General features: G+C 47.4%; 1 protein-coding gene across 1 annotated transcript in view; it reads left to right on the plus strand.

The window, feature by feature from the left end:
- Positions 1-22908: 22908 nt before the first annotated feature.
- The window catches only part of LOC139268610 (solute carrier family 35 member D2-like protein), a 101710-nt gene continuing 101456 nt past the window's right edge, over positions 22909-23162 (plus strand). The window contains exon 1 of the mRNA XM_070887006.1: positions 22909-23152. Within this exon, the coding sequence (XP_070743107.1) occupies positions 22935-23152 (218 nt within the window). The 5' untranslated portion in view covers positions 22909-22934. The remainder of the gene's footprint in view (positions 23153-23162) is intronic.

Raw genomic sequence — 23162 nt, forward strand, 5'->3', positions numbered from 1 at the left:
GAAACGATCAACCAGGGAAAGAAGGGCCCCAGATCGACTCACATTGTAAATAGTTACACTATTGACTTTGGGGGGAAATGTTGTTATATATGTGGACTTGCATTTACTCTGTACAGCCACCAGAGGGCTCATTCCCGGGAGTCCCAAGGGATCCCATAATCCCTTGGGAGCACAGGTATTTAAGAAGGCTTCACAGGTTGGAGAGGCACTCTGGAGACCTGCAATAAAAGACTATGGTCACACTTTATTTTGAGCTCACAGTGTTCAGTCTGACTCTTTCTCCATACTCAACAGTTTCTTTCTATTTGCTCTCTCTACAGCTACAACTGTTTGCTCCTTTCTATTCTGCTGAAAAAAGTCCTTTGCCAGAAGCCCCTGAAAAAAGTTCAGAATGTTCTATAGGTAACAGAAGCACTTTGAAACCGTCTAACTAGAAAAACCACTCAATGGAATACAAGCAAAATGTCAAGCAATAGAACATATGGTAGAAGAAACTTTTATACACAGGGCATTGTGAGGCTGTCGAATTCACTTCCAGGATTAGTGGTTGAGGCGGAAACTATGTCAACATGTAAGATTAGATTGCGTAGATGAAGGAAGGGACTGAAGGGATGTGGGAATTAGGGTGTGATTAGGATTGTGTACTTGAGTGAAGAGTAAATGCTAACATGGACTGGTTGGGCCAGATGGCCTGTTTCCATGTTGTAACTTCTATGTACTTTATTTCTATGCAGCGCCAAGGGAGATTGACTAGTATAGTACTGAAAATCATGTATCTACATACAGATCCTGTCTACAAACATTGTAACTACCTTTGTCAACATTTTTAATAGAAATACATGTTAATATTTATAATTACAATCTGCATGTATACAGTTGTCTGTCACAATGTAGTTACAGATTCCAGTCACAAGGTGGCACTGCAGCACAAGTCTCTCAACCCTGTCTACCAAGTCCAGCAGCCATATTCTTTTTCTCATTTTCTTATTCATTTTATCTATTGCTCATGTTTTACAAATAAATCCCCTTTTTTAAAATAAATTACTATTCATGTTGTGGCTGAAATGCCACTGCTGTACACAGGCACCACTTGAGGTGGTGGAAAACAAGGGACAGTAGTCTTATGCCTGTTTTGCACAAGCTCTGAGTTTTCCACTGGGCCTGTGTTGAGGGTAGCAGAGGCTTTGCTACTCCAAGGTACAAACCTCATACATGTATGTATTTGGGGTCATGTTGCAGGTGGGTCAATTTGTTCCTCAGAATTCCGATGTGATAATAATGTGCCATAATAACTTGGAGCCATGGGCAAGTCTGCCAACACACAGCCACCAGAAACATTTAAAGGTGCACACCTTGACATTAGTTCTAAATTCACAGAGATTGGTTTTTCTCCATTTAGCTTTTTTTCCCTGGTGTTAAATTTGTCTGTTTCTTCTTTATTTGAATTGGAGCATCGATCTTGGTTTATTTTCCCCATTTTACAAGAGGCCAAATGATCTATCCACCTTGCTTAGTATCGTCAGTTTTGCCCAGACCAGACCAGATCATGGGGAATCCATGGGGTAGTCCATAGTCTCTTCAAAAGACGGAAGCTGAGGAGGAATTTTTCCAGCAGGAGCAGGTGTAGTTGTGATTGCTTCACAGGGCGATGTCTTAAGAGGTTATTGTTAATCAGGCTGTATATAGCAGATCTGTACTGCATCCTGAAAAAAGACCACCTAGACCATCTCTAGGACTGGTCTGCAAATAAGAGTTGTTAATGTTAATTGCAATACTTTATCATGTTTTGCATTTTGGTAAAACAGTCTTTAAATATTCAGAAAGTGCTTTTATTGCTTCCAATGAAAAATTCCAAGAACAGCACACCAAAAAATTTACTACCAACAACAAGTTTTTACTGAGCCCTCGCTCCAGCAGAATCCAGTCACATGCTGCTCAACCAATTTGTGTTCATTCTGTCGTGAACTGCACCTCACAAGTTGCCCAATGCTACCACCTGCTGATCAACTTTATGACGGCTTTATATCACATGACATTGATTCCAGTCAAACATGCACGCATGCGCGCGCACACACACACAATGTTTAATGCAATACATTTCTTTATTTGCCCCAATTTTCTGCTCTTCTCTCCTGAAGGCCTTAACTCATGTTCGAGGACAGCCTAGTCAGTGCAATCTGATACTTCACTCTCCATTCTTCTAGTTTAAGTCAACATAGCGAGGGCTGGATTTTCATTAAGAAAACTTCCCATTATAAAGACAATTATGAAGTGGTAAAAAGAGAAAAATGGAGTGGTGTGGTTTACTGCCACAATTCCATCTCCAAAAATGGTTAACAAAATTTTGTTTAAGGAACCCTGCGTGGCTGCCATTATCATCTGCTGTGAATCCACACCGCCATTTGGAAATAAGAGTGGGTGGGAATGGCCAAGCGTTCCCTGCAATGTCCCCCAATTAGTGACCTTACCCTGACCACTATACAAGCGGCAGCATTAGCAGTGCAGTGATATCCCTATGTCTGATATAGTGATAAAGTGCAACATCCCCACTGACACCTGGGAGTCCTGGCCAAAGACCGCCCTGAGTGGAGGAAGTGCATCTGGGAGAGTGCTGAGCTCCTCGAGTCTCATTGCCAAGAGCATGCAGAAATCAAGCACAGGCAGCGGAAAGAGCGTGCAGCAAACCTGTCCCACCCACCCTTTCCCTTAACGACTATCTGTCCCACCTGTAACAGGGACTGTGGTTCTCGTATTGGACTGTTCAGCCATCTAAGGACTCAGATTGAGTGGAAGCAAGTCTTCCTCGATTCCGAGAGACTGCCTATGATGATGATGATCATGATGATGATGATATCCCTATGTCTGATATCACATAGAGGCAGCCATCTCTATTGAAATGACTGCAGCTTTTCTAAACTTTCCCAATACAGAAATTTTTGTTCTTTTCCGTACTAAAGCTTCGCAGAACTGTCAATTAATGCTGGAGAAATTTAAATTTCAGACTGTGAAATTGATTTTCCAATGGGAATCCCTCTCTTGCTGTGTTATGAATGGGAGGAGAATCAGGAAATGGAAGAGGCTAGATTGGAGGAACATTTGTTTCGAACGATACCCACTCTAAAGCATTTATAGAGATGGAAGGTCTGACCATGCCCATCAGTGCATCAAAAGGCTGTGCTTCCCCGCAGATGATATTGGGGAGTATTGCCAGCTGCTGGCTGAAGACCTGCAGCCCACATTCACAACGAGCACAGCATTATCTATAAGAGTAAAAGTGACAGCTCCAATTGTGTTTTTTTGGGGGTTGGATCTTTCCAGGCAGCTTTGGTTGACCTTTATCGCGTTAGCCAGGCCACAATTAAGGAGGCCGCTGATGTGAATGGCAAATGGAATGTTGGCCTTTATTGCAAGGGGGATGGAGTATAAAAGCAGAGACGTCCTGCTACAACTGTACAGAATATTAGTGAGGCCACACCTAGAGTATTGCGTACAGTTTTGCTCTCCGTATTTAAGGAAGGATATACTTGCATTGCAGGCTGTTCAGAGAAAGTTCACTAGGTTGATTCCGGAGATGAGGGGGTTGACTTATGAAGATAGATTGACTAAGTTGGGCTTATACTCATTGGAATTCAGAAAAATGAGAGGTGATCTTATCGAAACATGTAAGATAATGAGGGGGCTCAACAAGGTGGATGCACAGAGGATATTTCCACTCATAGGGGAAACTAAAACGAGGGGGCATAGTTTCAGAATAAGGGGCCGCCCATTTAGAACTGAGATGACGAGGAATTTCTTCTCTCAGAGGGTTGTAAATCTGTGGAATTCTCTGCCCCTGTGGAGGCTGGGTCATTGAATATATTTAAGGCAGAAATAGACAGATTTTTGAGCGATAAGGGAGTAAAGGGTTATGGGGAGCGGGCAGGGAAGTGGAGCTGAGTCCATGATCAGATCAGCCATGATCTTATTAAATGGCGGAGCAGCCTCGAGGGGCCAAATGGCTCCTATTTCTTATGTTCTTATGCTGTTTTCAGGTGTGCCTTGCAGCTCATTCCTTTTCAATGAGAAGAAAAATACCAAGTAGCCCAATTCTATAGACTGGCAGGGTTCTCACAGATACAAGGATGAATACTTGTGGTCTTAGAAGCCACACATAACAACGCCCCACCCTCAATAATTTTGTTAATTGGAAAAGATTTCATTCTTTCAGAGTGTGTAATGCCAATTACCTTATTCTGCACATTAATGATCCTCAGCCTAACACCTGTCGTTAAGCTTTTATCATGTGTCAATCCACCATACCAGTCCTGATGATTCAAAACCATGTATCAGGATGGTTGATTTGTGATGAGAGATATCCCCTGCAGCCACTGCTAACAACTCCAATACTGCATCTGTGGTCAGAAAGGGAAAACAATAAAATGATGCCCATGACCAGTTAGCCCAACATCTGTGGTTGAGAAAATGTTGGAGTCCATTATTAAAGAAGCAGTAGCAGGACATTTGGATAAGCAAAATTCGGTCAGGTGGAGTCAGCATGGATTTATGAAGGGGAAGTCATGTTTGACAAATTTGCTGGAGTTCTTTGAGGATGTAACGAACAGGGTGGATAAAGGGGAACTAATGGATGTGGTGTATTTGGACTTCCAGAAGGCATTTGACAAGGTGCCACACAAAAGGTTACTGCACAAGATAAAAGTTCACGGGGTGGGGGGTAATATATTAGCATGGATAGAGGATTGGCTAACTAACAGAAAACAGAGAGTTGGGATAAATGGTTCATTCTCTGGTTGGCAACCAGTAACTAGTGGGGTGCCGCAGGGATCAGTGTTGGGACCCCAACTAGTTACAATCTACATTAATGTCTTGGAAGAAGGGACTGAGTGTAAGGTAGCCAAGTTTGCTGACGATACAAAGATGGGAGGAAAAGCAATATGTGAGGAGGACACACAAAATCTGCAAAAGGACATAGACGCTAAGTGAGTGGGCAAAAAATTGGCAGATGGAGTATAATGTTGGAAAGTGTGAGGTCATGAACTTTGGCAGAAAAAAATCAAAGAGCAAGTTATTATTTAAATGGAGAAAAATTGTAAAGTGCCGCAGTACAGCGGGACCTAGGGGTTCTTGTGCATGAAACACAAAAGGATGGTGCTATGTCTTGGATAAAGAGTCAGACTAGATACTGCAAGCTCAAAGTAAGTGTGACCGTAGTCCTTTATTGCAGATCTCAGAGTGCCTCTCCAGCCTGTGAGGCCTCCTTATATACAGATGCTCCCAAGGGATTGTGGGATCCCTTGGGCCACCAGGGGATAAGCCCTCTGGTGGTTAGACATGGTAATTACAGGTTTACATACATAACAACACTCCCCCGCCCCTCAAAGTCAAGAGTGTAACTATTTACAATGTGAGTCGATCTGGGGCCTTCCTTTCCCTGGTTGATCGTCTCGGTGCAAATGCTGGTGTTGGTGAGTCATTTGTTGGGCCTTTGCTGGCCTGCTGCGCAGCTGGCCTTGCTGGACTGCTGGGGGTGGTAAGCCTTGCTGGACTGCTGCGGGTGATGGGTTCTGCTTTGTGGTCAACTGCTGGGTCGGTTGCCACTTGTGTGTGTGTTGGAGGGTTGAAAAAGGTAGAGTCTATTGTGGGTTGTTCTGGATAGTCCGGAAATCTGAGTTCCGTTTGGTCCAAGTGTTTTCTGCAGGTGAGTCCATTTGCGAGTTTGATCACAAACACCCTACTCCCCTCTTTGTCCAAAACAATGCCAGCAATCCATTTGGGACCTTGTCCATAGTTCAACACAAATTCAGGATCATTTACTTCAATTTCGCCTGACACATTTGTGCGATCATGATATGTATTCTGTTGAAGCCGCCTGCTCTCTACCTGTTCGTGTAGATCAGGGTGGACTAACGAGAGCCTTGTCTTAAGTGCCCTTTTCATGAGCAGTTCAGCGGGAGGGACCCCGGTGAGCGAGTGGGGTCTTGTGCGGTAACTAAGCAGGACTCGGGATAAGCGAGTCTGCAGTGAGCCTTCAATTACCCTTTTCAAGCTCTGCTTGATTGTTTGAACTGCTCGTTCTGCCTGGACGCTGGCTTAAACGGGGCAGACGTGACATGTTTGACCCCATTGCGGGTCATGAATTCCTTGAATTCGGCACTAGTAAAGCACGGCCCATTGTCATGAGAGGAAGCTTGCTGGGAACATAAAAACTGACTGCAAAAGCTTCTATAGCTATGTGAAAAGAAAAAGATTAGTGAAAACAAATGTAGGTCCCTTGCAGTCAGATTCAGGTGAATTTATAATGGGGAACAAAGAAATGGTGGACCAGTTAAACAAGTACTTTGGTTCTGTCTTCATGAAGGAAAACACAAATCACCTTCCGGAAATACAAGGGGACCGAGGGTCTAGTGAGAACAAGGAACTGAAGGAAATCCTTATTAGGCGGGAAATGGTGTTAGGGAAATTGATGGGATTGAAGGCCGATAAATCCCCGGGGCTTGATAGTCTGCATCCCAGAGTACTTAAGGAAGTAGCCCTAGAAACAGTGGATGCATTGGTGATCATTTTCCAACAGTCTATCGACTCTGGATCAGTTCCTATGGACTGGAGGGTAGTTAATGTAACACCACTTTTTAAGAAAGGAGGGAGAGAGAAAACGGGTAATTATAGACCGGTTAGCCTGACATCAGTAGTGGGGAAAATGTTGGAATCAATATTAAAGATGAAATAGCAGCACATTTGGAAAGCAGTGACGGGATCGGCCCAAGTCAGCATAGATTTATGAAAGGGAAATCCTGCTTGACAAATCTTTTAGAGTTTTTTGAGTATGTAATTGGTAGAGTGGACAAGGGAGAACCAGTGGATGTGGTGTATTTGGACTTTCAAAAAGCTTTTGACAAGGTCCTACACAAGAGATTGGTGTGCAAAATTAAAGCACATGGTATTAGGGGTAATGTACTGACGTGGATAGAGAACTGGTTGGCAGACAGGAAGCAGAGAGTCTGGATAAATGGGTCCTTTTCAGAATGGCAGGCAGTGACTAGTGGGGTACTGCAGGGCTCAGTGCTGCGACCCCAGCTATTTACAATATACATTAATGATTTGGATGAGGGAATTGAGTGTAATAAGTTTGCAGGGTGGCAGTGTGAGCTGTGAGGAGGACGCTAAAAAGCTGCAGGGTGACTTGGACAGGTTAGCTGAGTGGGCAAACGTGTGGCAGATGCAGTATAATGTGGATAAATGTGAGGTTATCCACTTTGGGGGCAAAAACACGAACAGATTTGGAAAAGTGGAGGTGCAGCGAGACCTGGGTGTCATGGTACATCAGTTATTGAAAGTTGGCATGCAGCTCCAGCAGGCGGTGAAGAAGGCGAATGATATGTTGGCCTTCATAGCTAGGGGATTTGAGTATAGGATCAGGGAGGTCTTACTGCAGTTGTACAGGGCCTTAGTGAGGCCTCAGCTGGAATATTGTATTCAGTTTTGGTCTCCTAATCTGCGGAAGGACGTTCTTGCTATTGAGGGAGTGCAGCGAAGGTTCATCAGACTGATTCCCGGGATGGCAGGACTGACATATGAGGAAAGACTGAATCGACTGGGCCTGTATTCACTGGAGTTTAGAAGGATGAGAGGAGATCTCATAGAAACATATCAAATTCTGACAGGACTGGACAGGTTAGATGCAGGAAGAATGTTCCCGATGTTGGTGAAGTCCAGAACCAGGGGACATAGTCTAAGGATAAGGGGTAAGCCATTTAGGATTGAGATGAGGAGAAACTTCTTTACTCAGAGATTTGTTAACCTATGGAATTCCCTACCACAGAGAGTTGTTAATGCCAGTTCATTGGATACATTCAAGGGAGAGTTAGATATCGCCCTTACGGCTAAAGGGATCAAGCGGTATGGAGAGAAAGCAGGAAAGGGGTACTGAGGTGAATGATCAGCCATGATCTTATTGAATGGTGGTGCAGGCTCGAAGGGCCGAATGGCCTACTCCTGCACCTATTTTCTATGTTTCTATGCTTCTATGTTTCTATGTCACTTACAAGGACACCAGGCAGGCCGTGCATGGCAAACATGGCCCGGAGGCTTTCAATGGTGGCAGCGGACGTGCTTGCCGACATTATCACACATTCAATCCATTTGGAGTACGCATCTACAACCATTAAAAACATTTTTCCCAAGAATAGTCGACATGAACCCTAGACCACGGTTTGGAGGGCCAAGACCATAAACCTAGTGGCTCCTCCCTGGGTGCATTGCTTAACTGGGAACATGTAGTACATTTGTGCACACAGGACTCCAAGTCTGCATCAACACACATGGGATCTGGCTATCGCTTTCATCATTACAATGCCTGGGTGTGTACTGTGGAGATCGCTAATGAAGGTGTCCTTGCCCTTTTTTGGCACAACTACCTAATTGCCTCATAGGAGGCAGTCTGCCTGTATAGACATTTCATCTTTGCTGGTACGGCTTTATTTCTTCCTGCATCTCTAACGGGACACTAGACCAACTCCCGCGGAGCACACAGTTTTTTTTACTAAGGACAGTAAGGGGCTCTGGCTCGTCCAGGTTCTAATCTGTCAGGCGCTAACAGGTGATTGCTCATTCTCGAATGCTTCCATTACCATAACTAAATCTGCAGGCTGTGCCATCTCCACCCCGGTGGTGGGCAATGGTAGCCTACTGAGAGCATCGGCACAGTTTTCTGTGCCTGGCCTGTGGCGGATAGCGTACTTGTATGCGGACAACGTGAGCGCCCAACTCTGGATGCGGGCCGATGCATTCGTATTTATCCCCTTATTTTCAGAAAAGAGGGATATAAGCGGCTTATGGTCGGTTTCCAATTCAAATTTAATCCCGAACAAATATTGATGCATTTTCTTTACCCAGTAAACGCACACTAACGCTTCTTTTTCGGTCATACTGTAGGCCCTCTTGGCCTTAGACAGACTTCTGGATGCATAAGCAACTGGTTGCAATTTCCCAAATTCATTAGCTTGTTGCAATACACACCCGACCCCGTACGACGACGCATCACATGCTAGTACCAAACGTTTACATGGATCATACAACACAAGCAATTTGTTTGAACATAACAGCTTCCTAGCTTTCTCAAAGGCATTTTCTTGTCTTTTACCCTATACCCATTCATCTTCCTTATGCAGTAAAGACTGCAGGGGTTTTAACAATGTGCTAAGACCCGGTAAGAAGTTACCAAAATAGTTCAGGAGTCCTAGAAACGACCGCAGCTCCTTACGTTCTGTGGTCTTGGTGCGTTCTTGATTACCTCCGTCTTCGAATCGGTGGGCCTGATGCCGTCCGCCACGATTCTTCTCCCCAGGAACTCCACTTCAGGCACCAGGAAAACGCACTTCCGAGCGTTTTAGCCTGAGCCCCACACGATTAAGCCAAGAACCTCCTCCAGGTTCTGCGGGTGCTCGATGGTGTCCCGACCTGTAACCAAGATGTCGCCCTGGAAGACCACGGTGCGCAGGACTGACTTCAGCAAGCTTTCCATGTTCCTCTGGAATATCGCCGCGGCCGATCGAATCCCAAATGGGCATCTGTTGTAAACGAAAATACCTTTGTGCGTGTTGATGCAGGTGAGGCCTTTCGAAGATTCCTCCAGCTCCTGCGTCATGTAGGCCGAGGTCAAGTCCAGCTTCGTGAACGTTTTCCCTCCCGCCAGCGTCGCAAATAGGTTGTCTGCCTTTGGTAGTGGGTATTGATCCTGCAGCGAGAAACAATTGATAGTTACTTTGTAATCACCACAGATTCTGACGGTGCCATCTCTCTTGAGGACTGGAACAATCGGACTGGCCCACTCATTGAATTCGATCGGCGGCGAAATGATGCCCTCTCATTGCAGCCTGTCCAGCTCGATCTCCACCCTCTCTCTTATCATATAAGGTACCGCTCTCGCCTTGTGATGGATGGGTCGTGCCCCTGGAATCAAATAGATCTGCACTTTAGCTTCTTGGAACTTCCCAATGCCTGTTTCGAACAGTGAGGGGAACTTGCTTAGGACCTGGCCACATGAGATATCGTCGACGGACGAAAGCGCTCAGACGTCGTCCCAGTTGCAGCATATCTTTCCCAGTCAGCTCCTGCCGAACAACGTAGGGCCATCGCCCGGTACCACCCAGAGTGGTAAATCGTGCACCACTCCATCGTAGGAGACCTTTACGGTAGCACTGCCAATTACGGGAATCAGTTCCTTTGTGTACGTTCTAAGTTTGGTACAAATGGGAGTCAGGACAGGCCTTGAAGCCTTGTTGCACCACAACTTATCAAAAGTCTTTTTACTCATTATGGACTGGCTCGCCCCTGTGTCCAGCTCCATGGACACCGGCAGTCCATTTAATTAAACGTTCAGCATTATCGGGGGACACTCTGTGGTAAATGTGTGCACCCCATATACCTCTGTCTTCTCGGTCTGAGGCTCTGGTTCATCATGATCCACCCTGGATCTGTCCTCCTCTGCTACATGGTGGTTTTTGCAGGGTTTGCAGCTCAGCTGCACATACGTTGGAGGTGTCCCATTGTTCCACAGCCCTTGCAAATGTATCCTTTGAAGCGGCATGAATGGAATCGATGATCACCCCCGCAGCGCCAACAAGGTGTTAATTGCCTTGTATTCACCACCCTTGATGGCGGACTCTGAGTCATCTGCGGACGTGCAGCTGCAGCCGTGTGAGTCCTGCGATGTACATTTCGATTCGAAAACGTTACTTTGTTCACAGTACTTGCAGCAGCACTAGTGTGCTGGGAAATTTGTTTGGTATTGTCACTGGTAGAGATAAACGCCTGGGTTATCGCTATGGCTTTACTCAAGGTTGGGGTCTCTACAGTCAAAAGTTTCTGAGTATTACTTCATGGCCAATGCCAAGTACAAAGAAGTCCCTGAGCATATGCTCCAAGCGTCCTTCAAATTCGCAATGTCCTGCAAGGCGCCTTAGTTCGGCGACGTAGCTCGCAACTTCCTGGCCTTCAGACCTCTTGTATGTATAGAACCGATACCTCACCATCAGAACGCTTTCCTTTGGGTTTAGATGCTCTCAGACCAGTGTGCACAACTCATTGTACGACTTGTCTGTGGGTTTTGCTGGAGCGAGCAGGTTTTTCATGAGGCCATACGTTGATGCCCCGCAAACGGTGAGGAGGATCGCCCTTCGTTTGGCAGCATTCGCTTCTCCTTCCAGCTCGTTGGCCACGAAGTATTGGTCAAGTCGCTCCACGAAGGTTTCCCAATCATCTCCCTCCGAAAATTTCTCCAGGATGCCCACAGTTCTCTGCATTGGAGTTCGTTTTCTGTATCTCATCGCCAGTTGTTATGTCTTGGATAAAGAGTCAGACTAGATACTGCAAGCTCAAAGTAAGTGTGACCGTAGTCCTTTATTGCAGATCTCAGAGTGCCTCTCCAGCCTGTGAGGCCTCCTTATATACAGGTGCTCCCAGGGGATTGTGGAATCCCTTGGGACTCCAGGGGATAAGCCCTCTGGTGGCTAGACATGGTAATTACAGGTTTACATACATAACAGATGGCATGCAGGTACAGCAAGTGATCAGAAAGGCCATTATTGCAAAGAGGATGGAGTATAAAAACAGGGAGGTTTTGCTACAGCAATACAATGTATTGGTGAGGTCACATTTGGAATACTGCGTGCAGTTTTGGTTTCCATATTTACGAAAGGATATACTTGCTTTGGAGGCAGTTCAGAGAAGGTTCACTAGGTTGATACCGGAGATGAGGGGGTTGACTTATGAGGAAAGGTTGAGTAGGTTGGGCCTCTACTCATTGGAATTCAGAAGAATGAGAGGTGATCTTATCGAAACGTATAAGATTATGAGGAGGCTTGACAAGGTCGATGCAGAGAGGATGTTTCCACTGATGGGGGAGACTAGAACTAGAGGGCATGATCTTAGAATAAGGGGCCACGCATTTAAAACAGAGATGAGGAGGAATTTCTTCTCTCAGAGGGTTGTAAATCTGTGAAATTCACTGTCTCAGAGAGCTGTGGAAGCTGTGTCATTGAATACATCTAAGACAGAAATAGACAGTTTCTTAAAAGATATGTGGATAAGGGGATATGGGGAGCGGGCGGGGAAGTGGAGCTGAGTCCATGATCAGATCAGCCATGATCTTATTGAATGGCGGAGCAGGCTCGAGGGGCCGTATAGCCTACTCCTGTTCCTATTTCTTATGTTCTTATGGGACAATACGGATGATAGGGCCTACCAATAGCAGTCATAATGTAACTGAACAAATCTGATGGAGCCCTGCAGTACAGCCCAGAAAGAGTGTGCAGAATTATTGTAGCTTGCTGCAAGCTGCTGTTCCTGAGGGATCCACTACATGTTTCATATTCTCTTGCATTGTTAAGTGCTGCCAAGTTCATGTCGAAGGCTCCCTCATGTGCCGGCATTGGAGGGACCCTAAAGGATGTAGTTTGTTTCCTGCTCTCATGAGAGGGTGTGTGAAAGAGTCATGTTAAGGCTCAAGTCATTTATTGAAGCAGCGGTAGCTGCCAGTGTCCTTAGTGCCTCCTTCTGGCAAAATGTTGCCACAGATATCTCCTGGACTACTGTACTCTGCAGGATCTTCTGAATGGCTTGAGGAATTTCATGCATTGATAAGGATAAGGATAGAGGAAATTAACCAGACCAAACCAGAGGTTGTGAATTCAAATCCCACTATGGTAAGTTGTAAAATTAAATTCAATGAAGCTGATAATTTGCAATCTAGCACCACAAAATGACCATGATAGATGCTGAATTGTTGCTGGTTTATTAATGTTCTTAAGGAGGGAAATCTACCATTCCCTACATTGTCTAGATTTCATCTGACTCCAGTCCCACACTATGGAGCCAAGTTTCGGAGTGGAAGGGGGGGAGGAGGGGGCTGGAGGTGGGGGGGGGGTGGAGAGAAGGGGGGTGGAGGGAGATGAGGGGGGTGGAGGAGGAGGAGGAGGTTGGAGGAGGAGGGGGTGGAGGGTGGAGGTGGGGAGGGGGAGAAGGAGGGAGGGAGAGAAGGGAGGGGAGGGAGAGTAGGGAGGGGAGGGAGAGAAAGGAGGAGAGGGAGAGGGAGAAGGGAGGGAGGGGGAGGAGGAAAGGAGGGGGAGAAGGAGGGAGGGAGAGAAGGGAGGGGAAGGAGAGTAGGGAGGGGAGGGAGAGAAGGGAGGGGGAGAAGGGAGGGAGGGGAGAGAGGAGAGTGAGGCTGATCGGGCCGGGCCCGGCCGGGCCCAAGACTTGATATAAAGGTAGGTGGCCGGGGGTCGGGTCGGGTCCGGGGGCGGGGCAGGGGGGAGCGGGAGTCTGTTCGGGTCGGGTCGGGTCGGGTCCGGGGGCAGGGGGCAGGGGGCGGGTGGGGAGTGCGGGTCGGGTCGGGTCCGGGGTTGGGTTGGGTCCGGGGGCGGGGGGGGTCGGGTCCAGGGGCAGGGGGGTGCGCGGGAGTGGGAGTCTGTTCGGGTCGTGTCCGGGGGCGGGGGGGGAGCGCGGGTCCGGTCCGGGGGCGGGCGGGAGTGGGAGTCTGTTCGGGTCGGGTCGGGTCGGGTCCGGGGGCGTGGGGTCGGGTCCGGGGACGGGGGAGCGGGAGTCGAGTCAGGTCGGGTCCGGGGCGGAGCGGGGGTCGGGTCCAGGGAGCGGGGGGGGGGGTGGGCGGAGTGGGCGGAGTCGAGTCGGGTCGGGAGGAAGCAGGAGCTGGCCGTGGGAGGTGCAGCCTGATCCACGCAGCCCCAGTGAGGCCATTCGGCCAGGGCTAGGGGCTGCGTGCTTCGGGCCCCTCCCACACAGTTTTGGGCGCCTGGAGCTACTGTACATGCGCGCCCACTGTAGCGCGCAAGTGCAGAGATCCCGGCACTGTTTTCAGCGCAGGGATCTGGCTCTGCCCCCCACAGCTCATGCTGTGCCACGCCCAGCTCCAGAGGACCTGCAGGGAGCCGGAGAATAGGTAAGTATTTTTTAGACGCACTTTGTTGCGCGAAAAACGGGCGTCCAGGTCGGGGGGCCCGAAACTTGGGCCCTATGTGGTTTCGTCTTAACATCTTCAATAAATACTGCCTTGTTTGGGGTTTCCCAAGAGCAAATAAAAATAGAACAAAAGCATATCCGAGGATAAAACCATACCACAGAGTAAGATGTGCGAAGAAGAGATACATTTTCCTGTATATTCGATAACAGGAAAGGAGCACCGTGAAATTGTGGTCCCCGTCTGGATGGAAAGTATTAAATGTGATTTTGAATTGGGGTTGTTATATCATCAAAGGTAAATGAGAAAAAGTTTCAGAAAATTGCTTTCCAAAAATGTTTTACTGAAAAGTTATTCTGGACACTCATTGCCAGTCCTTGGAGAAAATAAACATCCAAGTAAGATACAAAAATCAGACAAAACAATTGTCTGTAATTGTAGTTAAGGGCATAGGTCCCTCATTGATGAGCCAAAATTGGATTTGCTGCCTGAAGGTAAATTGTGTCAGTATTAAAAAGATCACAACTCAAAGACTCATGGACATACTCATGGAAGAGTACAAGGGCTAGAACCTCCAATTTTTTTCCCTGCTTAACGCCCACTTAACTGCTGAAATGATGTATAACGCCCAGATAGCGCCCATTTTGGCACAAAATAGAAACTGACATTTAGGAGACTTATCGGCGAGTATTATTTTCACCATGTGCTTAATGCCGAGAAAAAATATTACCGTCCGCCCACTTTTTTTGGGCGGAATCTGCAGAATGGGCGATTTCAACGCCCATAATATCGCCCAGCGTTACTTTCCTCATGGAATTAATGCCGAGATTCAATAATAATGCCAGGCGACTGTTTTTGGTTGTAAAGAGCATATTTACCCAAACTAGCGGCCATGGAGATCGCCCACCGACAATTTCACCACCTCCCACACATATCGCCCAGAACATTGCGTGCTCAAAAAACCGTCCACAAAAAGTGGAACTAACCGGGACGGACACCAGCGGTGTGGCTGGCATTTGTTAAATCCCACTCTTACATGAGGAGCTGACATCGGAAAAATTTGCCTGAAAGAACGCTGATGTGAGTGACAACACTGACACACTGCTGTGCTCAGACATCAATGGTGCCCGTCATTTTGGTGCTAGTTAAAGTTTACATTGATTGATGTTAAGTTGTATTTAACCCATTCATGGTAAGGAATCACCATAGTGTAACTGTCCAGTTATCTGAGACAATGCGCAACAAGGTTACGTTCAATAACAAAAGTTTAATACCAACATTGGTTTGAAATCATAAGTATCACAGCCAATAACACCCAACCCCTGCCCACACCCCCACTTTTTCCACCATTGACATAAATCACATGTCACCATGTCCAGCAACACAGAATACAAAGGCAAAGCAGGGGCGTGGTCCCCAGCCCCCATACATTGCAACAAATTGCATACACTCAGATGGAGATATAACACAGCCATCACCTGCGCACATGCACCTCACTTTCTTTCCCCCCTCTCTTTCTTCTCCCCACCTCTACCTCTTCCCCTTCCTCGCTCCATGACGCCTGGCCGAGGAACTCCTCAGACAGTGGCTCATTGGGGTGGATGAAGGCAGATGCGTTGATTGGACGGGTACGGGAGCAAGGGGGGTGCCAAGGGTGCAGAAGCAGGATCTTGGTCCTTGCTCACATCTGTTGTTCGTAGTGGTGGTGCGGAACCTAGGGGTGGAGTGCCAAGCTCTGGGACCACTGGGAGGGCTGTGGCAGCAGTGTTCCTGGCTATGGTGGCCAGGTATGCCCCCCAAAGCCTCAATGAGCTGGTCACCAATGTCTACAGTCCTCCTGGACAACTGAACCATCTCTCTGCTGTCATGTCGCGCTCGTGGAACAGACCTGCCGCGAGGCCTCCGCAGGGTCGGCGCCGTCCTAGGGACAAATGGGGTGCCCTGTGGAGAGGTGCTTGTGGCCGGCACCTCCAGAGTGGAGGTGGGAATGACCGGAGGACCAATAGATGGCCTTGGGGTGGAACGGGTTCTGGAGCATGGCGATGCAGGTTCTTCGAAGTCCGGGCTCTCATCCGTGGAGAACAGACCCAGTGGATTGACGGACGAGAATCAGAGCTCCTCAGCATCAGATGTAGGAGGATCGTCCGCCGACTCCTGCCCATACCCCCACCTTCTGGCCTCTATGGCCTTGTCTGGGGCCGAGCTGCTGGCTGAGCTGCAAAACACAAATGAGGTTGTTAGAGGAGAAGGGGGTGCTAGGGTGACAAGGTGAGTCCAGCGCTACACACAGTATATGCACGACAAAAGCACCATCGCTCTCAAAATCATCGCAGACATCACATTTCATGACCATTAACACATTGTGGATTGCAATGATTTTCATTAGGCCAGCATTACTTCTATGACTACTTTTAGAAATCATATATGATTGTTCGGATATGAGTTGGTGTGGCATCTATTGACTTTACATCACGCAATGGTGTAAGCTTTACTCACATGGCATCACTTCAGGGTCTGCAGATGCATCTGTGGCTGTCCGGGGGTGCTTCCCCACGAGTGCTAGCATGTCAGTGATGTCGCTGGGGACTGGTGGCCTCCCACCCGTTCGCCTCTGCATGGACCTCATCATCTATAGCTTCTTCTGTAAAAGGTGACAGAACGACATGGCATAGAAAACATAGAAAATAGGTGCAGGAATAGGCCATTCGGCCCTTCGAGCCTGCACCACCATTCGATAAGATCATGGCTGATCATTCCCTCAGTACCCCTTTCCCGCCTTCTCTCCATACCCCTTGATCCCCTTAACCATAAGGGCCATATCTAACACCATCTTGACTAGTGGGGTACCGCAAGGTTCTGTGCTGAGGCCCCAGCTGTTTACACTGTACATTAATGATTTAGACGAGGGGATTAAATGTAGTATCTCCAAATTTGCAGATGACACTAAGTTGGGTGGCAGTGTAAGCTGCGAGGAGGATGCTATGAGGCTGCAGAGTGACTTGGATAGGTTAGGTGAGTGGGCAAATGCATGGCAGATGAAGTATAATGTGGATAAATGTGAGGTTATCCACTTTGGTGGTAAAAACAGAGAGACAGACTATTATCTGAATGGCGACAGATTTGTGAAAAGGGGAGGTGCAACGAGACCTGGGTGTCATGGTACATCAGTCATTGATGGTTAGCATACAGGTACAGTAGGCGGTTAAAAAAGCAAATGGCATGTTGGCCTTCATAGCGAGGGGATTTGAGTACAGGGGCAGTTACTACAGTTGTACAGGGCCTTGGTGAGGCTACACCTGGAGTATTGTGTACAGTTTTGGTCTCCCAACTTGAGGAAGGACATTCTTGCTATTGAGGGAGTGCAGCGAAGGTTCACCAGACTGATCCCCGGGATGGCGGGACTGACATATCAAGAAAGACTGGATCAACTGGGCTTGTATTCACTGGAGTTCAGAAGAATGAGAGGGGATCTCATAGAAAGGTTTAAAATTCTGACGGGTTTAGACAGGTTAGATGCAGGAAGAATGTTCCCAATGTTGGGGAAGTCCAGAACCAGGGGTTACAGTCTAAGGATAAGGGGTAAGCCATTTAGGACCGAGATGAGGAGAAACTTCTTCACCCAGAGAGTGGTGAACCTGTGGAATTCTCTACCACAGGAAGTTGTTGAGGCCAATTCACTAAATATATTCAAAAAGGAGTTACTACTAGGGGGATCAAGGGGTATGGCGAGAAAGCAGGAATGGGATACTGAAGTTGCATGTTCAGCCATGAACTCATTGAATGGCGGTGCAGGCTCGAAGGGTCGAATGGCCTACTCCTGCACCTATTTTCTATGTTTCTATGTTTCTATATCCAATGAACTGGCATCAACAACTCTCTGTGGCAGGGAATTCCACAGATTAACAACTCTCTGAGTGAAGAAGTTTCTCCTCATCTCAGTCTTAAATGGCCTACCCCTTATCCTAAGACTGTGTCCGTTGGTTTTGAACTTCCCCAACATCGGGAACAATCTACCCGCATCTAACCTGTCCCATCCCGTCAAAATCTTGTATGTTTCTATGAGATCCCCTCTCATCCTTCTAAACTCCAATGTATAAAGGCCCAGTTGATCCAGTCTCTCCTCATATGTCAGTCCAACCATCCCGGTAATCAGTCTGGTGAACCTTCGCTGCACTCCCTCAATAGCAAGAATGTCCTTCCTCAGATTAGGAGACCAAAACTGAACACAATATTCCAGGTGAGGCCTCACCAAGGCCCTGTACAACTGCAGTAAGACCTCCCTGCTCCTATACTCAAATCCCCTAGCTATGAAGGCCAACATACCATTTACCTTCTTTGCCACCTCCTGTACCTGTATGCCAACTTTCAATGACTGATGAACCATGAAACCCAGGTCTCGTTGCATCTCACCTTTTCCTAATCTGCCACCATTCAGATAATATTCTGTCTTCGCGTTTTTGCCCCCAAAGTGGATAACCTCACATTTATCCACATTATGCTGCATCTGACATGCATTTGCCCACTCACCTAACCTGTCCAAGTCACCCTGCAGCCTCTTAACGTCCCCCTCACAGCTCACCCCGCCACCCAATTTAGTGTCATCTGCAAACTTGGAGATAATACACTCAATTCCTTCATCCAAATCATTGATGTATATTGTAAAGAGCTGGGGTCCCAGCACTGAGCCTTGCGGCACTCCACTAGTCACTGCCTGCCATTCCGAAAAGGACCCGTTTATCCCGACTCTCTGCTTCCTGTCTGCCAACCAGTTCTCTATCCACGTCAGTATATTACCCCCTGGCATGAGATCACTGCGTGATATCATTGTTAGGTATTGTCACAGACACTGATACAACACATAACCGACAGATATAATCATAATTATTATGATTATTATCATTCTTTATCTAAAGACGTGCACCGTGACCGCAGGCTTTGATTAAAACATTCCCGGTAAAAGTGCAAAACCTCACATCTGCTGATAGTCATTCATAACTGTTACAAATCAAATTATATAAATAAATTACGTACATGTAAATCAATATAATACTTACTCTTGCGGATCCCACAAGGGGAGGCAGAGGGAAGATGAGGGGAGACGGGGGCGGGAGATGGAGGGGAGAGTGGTGGAGGTGGGGGGGGGGCGGAGAAACCCAGGGCGGGGGACAGGAGGGGCCACATTGCAGCGAAGGTCTGGGGGGCGAAGTGTGTTGGAGGGGCGGGCCTGGGGGCTCTGTGCCTCGGTGCGGGGAGTGTTCAGAGTAGGATGGACGGGTTGACTGCGCAGATGGCGGTTGGTGGATGTGATGTGATTGGCGTCGCGGTGGTGTGGCTCCGGGGTGGCCGGGGCTGGGGGCTCGACATTCAGGGGTGTTCGGCATTTGGGAAGGATTCTGACGGGACGGGGCAGGTTGGGTGCTGGGGGAGTGTTCCCGGTGTTGGGTCCAGAGCCGGGGGGGGGGGGGGGGGTGGCACGCTCTTGGGATGGGGGGTGGGCTGTTTGGGGCTGGGATTGGGAGAGACTTCTTCACTTGGGGAGTTGTTGGCCTGTGGGGTTCCCTGCCGCCGAGAGTTGTTGATGCCAGTTCATTGGATGTGTTCGGGAGGGAGTTGGATGTGGTCCTTGCGGCTGGGGAGTCGGGGGGTGTGGAGGGGGCATGGGGGGGAGGTGCTGGGGTGGGTGATCAGCCATGATCTTGTTGAATGGCGATGCAGGCTCGAAGGGCCGAATGGCCTACTCCTACACCTATTTTCTATGTTTCTATAAGGACGTTCCATCGTTTGCGGCATTGGTTGCCCTCACGCATCTCGTCGGTCGCCTTTGGGGTGGGCTTCCCACACCCTCCCTGTGTCAAATCACCCCGGCGTGACTCGACCTCCTGCAGGAGGGAGGCATTTTCCTCGTTCGAGAACCTCCTGGCTCTTTTGCGGCCTCCAATGTGCTCCTCTCCCACCTCACTGCTCTCTCCAGCGTCAGACTTCACAGCGCGCTGTGATGCCTCCTCCTCTCCCTCCATTATAGGGCAAATTCTGTCAAATATGTGGCTGGTAACAGCTACTTTTTGTTTGCCTACTTGCTGTGAAGCTCTAAAGTCTTCCTCCTTCTTCTCAAAGCAGCCACACCACACCCAGCCACGCCTTCAGTCCCTCTGAGCTCCCTCTCTCTGTCTCCTCTTCTGCGCATGTCATGGTGACCCCTGACCGTCAGAATCGCGGGAATCGAGCGTTGCCATGCCGTTGCTAAGGACGGCCACACTTTATAGCAGAAGGTCAAAAAAATGTAACGCAACCGCCCATTTGATATTGCTCACAGTAACGCCCATTTTTAAAAATATAAACTAGGTGTTTTGGCAATGGATGAGAAGTCGGCGATCTGAAAACCCTTTTTTACCGCCCACGCCAGAAATAATGCCCATTTTTGGCTGATAAGCTCAAAAGTGGAGGCTCTAGCCCCAAGTCTTTATAGAGTCTGAAACTTAGTACAGCAAAGGGTATCCAGGTATATCTTAATGTGAAGGAAAGGATATCAATAAAAGTGAAATCACTGAGACCAGTATAAAGGAAAGCTCTGATGACAGTATTGTATGTGGCTTCAAAGAAGAGTAGTTAATTTATGAAGATAGGTTGAGCCTATACACATTGGAGTTCAGAAGAATGAGAGGTGATCTTATCGAAACATAAAAGATAATGAGGGGGCTCAACAAGGTGGATGCAGAGAGGATATTCCACTCATAGGGGAAAATTGCTCAATCCTGGGAGCAAGAAGTGACATGACCAAGAATTCTCCTTGGTTTTCAGTTCATACCGGCCAGTATCCAGAAACCAGGTGGTTTGCCAGCAATCAGTGATACTGTTTTTGGAAAATTAACCAGACCAAACTAATGACAAGAACTTCGGATCCTTAATGAATGCTGTCCAGACTTCACACTATCCTATGTAGATTTTGGAAGGCAGTTACAAAGTGAATGAGAAGGAGTTCCTGATTATCTTGAAAAAACAGGAGCTATTCTGAAAAGTGAGAAGCATCCTGAACAAGCTCATACCACAGATGTTTCAACAGTTAATGAAGCAGATTCAAGAGCTGACAATTGATACGAAGAAAATAGCTTAAGTAAGCTTCAGATTTTTTGTCTATTCCCATGTTTAACAAACCAACCACCTCTCAAAGCGGTTGTTTGTGCTTCTGATTCTGATATGAACTCTCTCAGTCTCCGAAGAAAGTTGTGAACCCTGACAGTGTTGAAACCGAACCTGAAAAATGACCATCTCCTGCTCCTGTTGTTAGTCCCAGTTTACCTATTGTCAAAACTACTCAGAGATATCCTCGATGGTCAAAGAAACCTCAAAATCATTGGGCTTGCAGGTAGTTATAAGTGTAGTGGTTTTATTATGGTTCTAGTGTTGGCATGTCCCATCTTTCCTGTGTTCTGCCAGATGAGTGATATCTCGCTATGATTCTTTTTTTGAAATCAAGTGATTGTAATTGCTGAATTTCTTTATTTAATGTTTTTAGTGGTTAATCAGGCTCATTCTTGCAGTTCATTATTTTCACTTTGTGATTTTGAGGGGGAAAACTGATATGTATGACACTTGCACATTGTTAATTAAACACTAGATGGCCACCTAATGGGAGTAAGTACATTGTAGAAATGAAACTTCCCTTGTATTTCTTTTGTTATTTTTTGACTGAAAATTGTCGATGGTCTTCGAAATAAAAAGCAGTTAGTTATTACCACACCAAAGGGAATGTTTATTTGGACATAGCAGGTGTTATAGTTATGTAAGGACACTTCAGGCATTAGGGTTAGAATATGTAATTTTCTGCCACAAATACAGAGTCCATAAATTATTTTGCAGAGAATTTAGCTAATTGCTTGAAAAAGATGAGTATTGATGGAGATGGGGATTGAGCAGGAGAGGCTGATTGTACAAGTAGAGACAAAAGTGGTGGAATTTGTCTTGGGCAACAGACAATAGTGAATCAGAAGCCCGCTTTACACCTTTCAATAAAAAGGAAATTGGGTGGGGTGTAAAATGGACTACTGATTTGCTATTACCCATTCTGTGCTACCGCCTAAGACCAATTTTTGCCCCAAACTCAGGCGCAGACCTGGTGGGTCAAATGGCCTTTTTCTGTGCTGTAACATTTCAATTACCTTCTTGAAGTATCTGATGTAGTAAGAGCATACCTCTCATAACACTATTAAGTCTCAGAAGGATAGTCATCATCATCATCATAGACAGTCCCTCGGAATCGAGGAAGACTTGCTTCCACTCCTGAAGTGAGTTCTTTGGTGGCTGAACAGTCCAATACAAGCCACAGACTTTGTCACAGGTGGGACAGATAGTCACTGAGGGAAGGGGTGGGTGGGACTGGTTTGCCGTACGCTCTTTCCGCTGCCTGCGCTTGATTTCTGCATGCTCTCGGCGTTGAGAATCGAGGTGCTCAGTGCCCTCTCAGATGCACTTCCTCCACTTAGGGCGGTCTTGGGCCAGGGACTCCCAGGTGTCAGTGGGGATGTCGCACTTTATCAGGGAGGCTTTAAGGGTGTCCTTGTAACGTTTCCGCTGCCCATCTTTGGCTCATTTGCCATGAAGGAGCTCCGTAGAGCACAGAAGGATAGTACAGTTCTGCTGGCCTCCACTCCCCTTCCCCCTATGAATTCGCCTTATCTATCTCCGATTTTTAAAAAAGAAAGCCTGGTCTCACATAATGACTACTTCTTGTTTTATTTTGTCTTCTCTGCTACGAGTTTCGAACCTTACTGACTGTTCACGTAGATCAGTCTACAACAAAAATCGAATTTATGCAATTATTTGCAATTTGCCTTCGGCGACATGAAAACAAACCGCCCCCAGACATATCCCTTCAACAGGGGATTCGATTGCTGGGCACGTACGGCGTCGCACTCCAGGGGCGTGACGTCAGCACGTGGAGGGACGCTGCGGTGGAGACGGTGGTGAAGACATGTTGGAAGCTCGTCAACGTCACGATGCTGTGGTTAAAGCGAGCCGGGAAAGAAGACAGGCGGCCGGAGATGCTGCCCGCGTTGGCGCTCGAGCTGGGGAAGGGGAGATGTCGGCCGAGACGCTGACTGTTTTCTTGAAGTTGTGTGCGGCGGCATTTTACGGAGTCAGTTCGTTTTTCATTGTGGTGGTGAACAAGAGCGTCCTGACGAGCTACAGGTGAGAGGGG

The sequence above is a fragment of the Pristiophorus japonicus genome, chromosome 8 (genome assembly GCF_044704955.1).
Source record: "Pristiophorus japonicus isolate sPriJap1 chromosome 8, sPriJap1.hap1, whole genome shotgun sequence".
NCBI lineage: Eukaryota > Metazoa > Chordata > Chondrichthyes > Pristiophoridae > Pristiophorus > Pristiophorus japonicus.